This window comes from Zea mays, chromosome 8 (assembly GCF_902167145.1).
Source record: "Zea mays cultivar B73 chromosome 8, Zm-B73-REFERENCE-NAM-5.0, whole genome shotgun sequence".
NCBI classification, from domain to species: Eukaryota; Viridiplantae; Streptophyta; class Magnoliopsida; order Poales; family Poaceae; genus Zea; species Zea mays.
Genome location: NC_050103.1, coordinates 5487820 through 5494811, shown reverse-complemented (window position 1 = coordinate 5494811; position 6992 = coordinate 5487820). Strand labels below are relative to the sequence as shown.

General features: G+C 43.5%; 1 protein-coding gene across 1 annotated transcript; it reads right to left on the bottom strand.

The window, feature by feature from the left end:
• Positions 1-4917: 4917 nt before the first annotated feature.
• On the bottom strand, positions 4918-6992 carry LOC100502498 (H/ACA ribonucleoprotein complex subunit 4). Its single transcript, NM_001196976.1, has one exon. The coding sequence runs from the start codon at positions 6935-6937 to the stop codon at positions 5186-5188; it is 1752 nt and encodes a 583-aa protein (NP_001183905.1). The 5' UTR covers positions 6938-6992; the 3' UTR covers positions 4918-5185.

Sequence of the window (6992 nt, the reverse complement as noted above, 5' to 3'; positions counted from 1 at the left end):
AGGTTCACAACAAACCAATAAAAAGACCAAGAAAGGGTTCAAATAAAAAAGAGCAAAAGACTACCGAAGTGTGCCCTAGTCTGGCGCACCGGACTGTCCGGTGTGCCACCGGACAGTGTCCGGTGCACCAGGGAACCTAACTCCAAACTTGCCACCTTCGGGAATTCTGGGAGCCGCTCCACTATAATTCACCGGACTGTCTGGTGTAGCACCAGACTGTCCGGTGTGCCAGCGGAGTAACGGCTACACAGCGCCAACGGTCGACTGCAACGGAACAGTAAAAGTGAACAGTGTGCGCATGCGCGCGCAGAAGTCAGAGCAGCGCCAGAAGGCGCACCAGACAGTGAATAGTGACTATCCGGTGCACCACCGGACTGTCCGGTGCCCACATGTTAGAAGCTCCAACGGTCAGAACCCAACGGCCTGGTGACGTGGCTGGCGCACCGGACAGTGTTCGGTGGCGCACCGGACTGTCCGGTGCGCCATACGACAGCAGCCTCCACCGACGGTTCTTTTGGTGGTTGGGGCTATAAATACCCCCCAACCACCACACTTCAATGCATCCAAGTTTTCAGCCATCAAACCTCATACAAGAGCTATAGACTTCATTCAAAGACACAACCAAAGAGATCAAATCTTCTCCCAAGTCCGGAATCACTCCAAAGAATTTAGTGACTAGAGAGAGAGACATTTGTGTTCATTTGAGCTCTTGCGCTTGGATTGCTTTTCTTCTTCCTTCTTTCTTGTGTTCAACTCACTTGTAATCAAAACAAGAGACACCAAGTTGTGGTGGTCCTTGTAGTGGACTTAGTGTCCCATTTGATTGAGGAGAAAGGCTCACTCGGTCTAAGTGACCGTTTGAGAGAGGGAAAGAGTTGAAAGAGACCCGGTCTTTGTGACCACCTCAACGGGAGTAGGTTTGCAAAAACCGAACCTCGGTAAAACAAATCACCGTGTCATCCGCTCTTATTCGTTTGTGATTTGTTTTCGCCCTCTCTTTCGGACTCGCATTTAATTCTAACGCTAACCCGGCTTGTAGTGTGTGCTTAAGTTTGTAAAAATCAGATTTGCCTATTCACCCCCCCCCCCCCTCTAGGGGAATTTCACTAACACATTTTTCATTTCATACTTTTATAACACAAACTTGAAGTGTCTTAATACACTTATCATTTATGCTTTGTTACACTAAAGGTCAATGCTTTGATATACTTGATGCATAAACACTCTAACATATATGTTAATTGTTAAATGTGTATTTTGCATTTTAAACACTTGTGCTTGCTACTAAATATTAGGCCTGGGCACTTTTAAGCCGAAACCGAATTACCGAACCGAAAATTTGAAAACCGCACCGAAGTTTCGGTTTTTCGGGGTTCGGTGTCGGGTTCGGTTTTAATTCCTGAGAACTTCGGTTCTCGGTGTCGGCCTCGGTTTTAGGCTTACACCGAACCAAAAACACCGAACCGAAACATCAGCGTCATGCGTCCCACTCCCACCATTCTACCGTAATCGGCCCATATGCCATAGCCCATAGCCCACTTCTCCGTGCGACTGAGAACTTCTCTGCGCCAACTCGGTAGTCGCCTAGTCGGCAAGACGCCAAGACCAGACGCTCAACGACGCGACCCTCCTTCAGTTCCAACTTCCAACCCTAATCCATTCGACTTCGACAGACCGGCGGCGGCAATGATGGGTAGATATGGATTAGGATCAACAATAGCTGTGTACAACACCCTTTTCTCTATCAGGAACCAGGTCATTGATACATCGTCGAAATCGAATGGATTAGGGTTGGAAGTCTACCCAACAACTCAATTTCCCTCAGCTCCAGGTCATTGATACATCGTCGAAATCTACCCATCATTGCTCTGTCGAGATGCTCATTATTTTTGTCATCGTCCTGATAAATGAGATTGAAATCTCCCCAACAGGCCAAGACCCAAAGCAGACACTTCGGATGCTACGAAACTCTTGCAGAAACAAACATTTTTTAGCATCAGATTAGGGGCCATAGACGCCAGTAAGCCACCAAGGAGAGATGATAGCGCTATCAAACTGAACTGACACAGAAAATTTGTCAATTCTAGAGCTAAGCATCCTATAAAGGTTACCTCTCCAGGCCAAAAGAATTCTGCCACGAGTTCTATCGGCCGGAAGCACAATAGTCAATAAAATCAGTGAATTCACAACCCAACATTGATAACACCATTCTGTGAGAGATCGCTTCTTTTTTTAGTTTCTTGAAGACAAAACTAAAGCCACATGATGTTCAATCTTAATGTTTGTATGCTAGTTTATGACCACGGTAGCTTTCCATTATAGTATTGATATGGGCCAGATACATACATGAGTTTAAACAGCTTGTCTGCACATCTTCTCTAAACTTTATTAGCTTACGAATGAATACCTCTGGTTCCTGATAGAGAAAAGGGTGTTGTACACAGCTATTGTTGATCCTAGCAGATAGAGATGTAAATGGTATAGATATTATTTATCCATATTCGAATTCAATTCGTTTAAAAGGATTGAGATTTGATCCATATTTAGTTTATATATTGTAGTCATATGCTAAAAGTTGGATATTTAAGATGTTGATATTCATTTAAATCTTATCTGACACAAGTCAATAATATCTGTGTCTAATCCAAATCCGGAGAGAAAATATAAAAACAAATATGGTACTAGCAATATCCGTGTGTAATTGATACACCCATACTTGTAGGAATAACTGCTTTCATAAACTATCACGTTATCATTCACTTTGGGCATTCTCTAGAACTGAATTTAACCATTAGTTTCTATTGCACCCACTAGAGCACCATGCCCTTTTGATAGGGGATACCTAGGGCTAGGGGACGAACGCGGACCCAATCACCAAGGCACACGATGCAAATTCAAAATACTTGGCATGGTATGTTACATGAAGAATCTGACGTAGCATCCTAGCATCTTGAAGTTTTTTTAGAGGGTTGGCATCTTGAAGGCTGGAGCCAACAGCTAAGTGCTAAAATCTTACAACACAGCACAAGTTATGCCTATTCGGCATGCAGACCTATTGGGTATGTTCGGTGCCACAACATGTCCTGTAGTCTAGACGTAGTACTCCCTCCGTTCACAATATATCATTTCACAGTATATGACGATGTTGACTTTTTTCAAAGCTTTGTCCACTCGTTTTACTCAAAATATTCATTTGAAAATATAAATTTTTAAGTTGTGTTTAAACAATCTTAAATGATAAAACAAATCAAAACAAAATAAATAATAACCTATGATATTTTTTGAATGAGACGAGTGATCAAAGTCTTGAAAAAAACAACGGCGCCATATATTAAGTATTATATGCAAAAACAAAAAAATATCTATTTAATCGATGTCTCACACTCAAGCCCCCTCCCTTTAATTAGATTTTAAACCTTGTGGGTATTTCAATGAATGCCCAATCTTACATATTAATATAAATTATATCTTTAAAGTGGATGAAAATGACATAACCATGACTGTCAACTTTTATAAAAAAACAACAACTAAAAAGACTAGTAGTATAAAAAGATCAACATATAGCATAGTAAATCTCTTTTTACTTACAATTTAAATTATTAATTTTGCAATTAAACTATTTATATTGTAGTTTCAGTTTATTATTGGAATTTAGAACTTGTTATGTTAATTAGAGTCTTCGTACCAAATTTTAATTATAAAATTTACAATTATTTTTCAAATAAACAAACAATTTTGTTAACTTGTACTCATTTAACTAACCTGGTGTTTAGTTCCCGTGACTAAAGTTTAGATCGTGTAACATCAAAGATTTGAATTTGTATTACGAGTATTAAATACAGCATGGTTACACAGTTAAAGACTAAACGACGAGACAAATTTTAAGCCTGTTAATCCATAATTTACAAATATTTATTGTAGCATTATATCATTGAATCATGGACTAATTAGACTAGTTCTTATATATATATATAATTAGCTTGGCAATTAGACTATACTCTATCCGTTCCAATTTATAATTCGTCCGTCTTCAATTTATAATTCGTCCATCTTTTTTAATCTAAGTTTGACAGACCTTTCTTATTAAAAAATCACAATTATTATAAACTTTTAATGTAGTATTATTTAGCGTATAATATTCTTTAGTTTTGGCTTTAAATTTTTTAGTTTTTCGCAAAAAAATTGAATAAAACGAGCAAATCAAACTTAGTCCAAAAAAGTCAAACAAATTATAGATTAGAACGAAGAGAGTATTTAATATCTTTAAGTAGTATTTAAACATCTAATGTGACGAGACTAAAATTTAGACTCAGCCAACCAAACACATGATGAACCATAGATCCGTCACTGTACTGTACCCATGCCTAACCAGTCAGCCACGACGATAACTAGAGAAGTCTAGAACAGTAACGTGTGGTTAGCAACACAAATTTTTAACCCTACACATCTCAACGAAACCCCAAAAGCACATTGTCAGTCTGAAAACTGAATGCATGCTATGTGAGATGCTGGTCCTTATAAGCAACTAGAATTTAAGTGACGTACGAAGTGGCAACTTACAACGACGGATTATATAGAACTTAACCAACAATACTCACTACGAAGAAAAATAATAAAATGGCAAATCTCAAAGCATGAAAAACCAACACTACGACGTACTAAATAGAGTATTTTTTCCTAAACCAGTTAACCAGAGCATGAAAAACAATATAGGAGGGTCCAACACAGGTTCTCAGAATCTCAGATCACTAAAATTGTAACCACATCATAAGCTACTCCCAGTCCGGGTGTGGTGTAAATGTTGAGATCCAATCAATAATAACTAAGATCAGCTCACGAACACCATCACAGCAGGTTGATAACAGATTGAGAAAGCTAAAAAATATCAAATGAGTCGTAGCCAGGTAAATCAAGATGAGAGCAAAACAAAACTCGTTGCATTATCTGGTAAGTGAAACAACAATACAACCTTCGCTGTTCAAGAGTTTCAATGAAAATGCCACCACTTGGCATATCAGTTTTAAGCAGTAGAATAGCAATAACCTAAGGATGGTACATCAGGCATAGCAGTTGCAACAGATACAAGGCAAGCAAGAAAGGCATCTCAAACTTCCCCAGCATCTGAAAGGCATCTCAAACTTCCCAGCATCTCTAAACAAGGGTAGCTAGCCAACATAAACTACACCTATTGTGCCTCCTCTGTATCTCGGCTCTTCTTCTTCTTCTCTTTTTTCTTCTCACTCTTCTCGGTGCCTGTGCCATCTCCAATCTGAGCACTCTCTGGTTTTGCAGCATCACTTGCTTCCTTGCTCTTCTTTTTCTTCTTTTTCTTCTCACTCCCCTTCTCGTCACCTGTAGCAACCTCCTCCTTGCCCTCAACGACCTCAGCTGGCTCTGACTCGCCCTTGTCTTTCTTTTTCTTCTTCTTCTTCTCACTCTTCTCCCCTTCCACTGCTTCAGTGGCTTCCTCAACTTTGATCTTCTTCGCAGGAACAGAAGCATCAGTATCCTCAGCATCATCCTTCTGCCTCTTTTTTTTCTTCTCCTTGACCTCTTCAGTCACAGCTGTGTCCGGCTCCACCTTCACCTTCTCTGGCTCAGGAGCAGCTGCAATGCTGGCAATTGAAACATCACCACCAGTGGGAAGCACCACATTCCGAAGCCACTCAGTTGGTGTCTTCTCATTTGGCTTCCCATGCTTGTCAAGTAGACCCTCAGCAACCAGTTTTTTCTTCTTGAGTGCCACCGGGCCAAGTCCCCATTTCCTTGGGTATGTATCTCTGTCCATCACTACCCTCTTGATCTTTGAAACTGCACCATGGTCACAGGTCGCCATCACAGCAGTAGTCATTTCAGCTATACCAATCGCGATAGCCTCCCCTTTCGTCGTCATGAGAACCACTTCCTCCCCGGTCTCAATATCATTCTCAAATCGGAGTAACCCAGGAATCATAAGCTTAGCACCATAGCAGATAGCATTTACAGCGGAGTCCTTCACAACAAGCCTCTTGTAGCTAGTAAGCAGTACCTCTAGTGGCATCACGACACGCCTCAAGTATGACTCATCCTTGTAGTTGTCGAGAGACCACATCGCGTCCATCACATCGTGCATGGTGACCATGTTGTCCTGCTCCCCTAGGATCCCCGACCTGACACGGCGCAGTTCCTGCATATGCGCACCAACACCAAGGAGCAGCCCAAGGTGCACACACAGAGTCCGGACATAGGTACCTGCCTCGCATGAGATCCAGAACACGGCAAGGTGGCGCTCGGGATCGTGCTCCAGCAGCTTGCTCTCGTAGATTGTCCGCACCCTGAGCTGGCGCTTGACTGCGGAGATAAGCGGCGGGCGCTGGAACACCGCGCCAGTGAGCGCCTCAAGCGCGCGGGCCACTCGCGCGGTGTCCGGCACGGCGGCGTGGAAGCGGGCGACGCAGACGTACTCCTTGCCAGCGCCCTGCTGCGACTTGACAAGGCGCGTTGCGCGGTCGATGCAGACGATGAGGTTGCCGGTCACCTTGGGGTCGAGCGTGCCGCTGTGACCGGTCTTCTCGACGCGGAGGATGCGCTTGATCCAGGCGACCACCTCGTGGGAGGACGGGTTCGACGGCTTGTCGAGGTTGATGATGCCGTAACGGAGATGCTCGGCGAGGGGACGCTTGAGCGGCGAGTGGCCGGAGGGTAGCGGGGTGTAGTGGCCGGTGCGGACGTTAAGGCGGTCGTAGTTTTTGAGGAGGAGCGGCCAGGTGGAGGTGTCGAGGGACGGAACAAGGGACTGCGGCTTGATGAGGTAGCCATCAGTCTTCTCCTCGGCCTCAGCGAGCGACGGTGGGTCGGCGGCAGCAGCGGAGGGGTCGTCCTTCGATCTGTGCTTCTTTTTCTTCGATTTGGCTTGCTCAGAGGCGGGGGACGCGATGGCCGGCGTTGTGGATGACATGGCGGCGGGTGGTCGGGGTGGGTAGTTTCTAGGGTTTTCGCGGCGAAGGGAAATG

Excerpts from the sequence above, each read along its gene's own strand:
- LOC100502498 (NM_001196976.1), bottom strand. The coding sequence starts at position 6,937 with ATGTCATCCACAACGCCGGCCATCGCGTCCCCCGCCTCTGAGCAAGCC.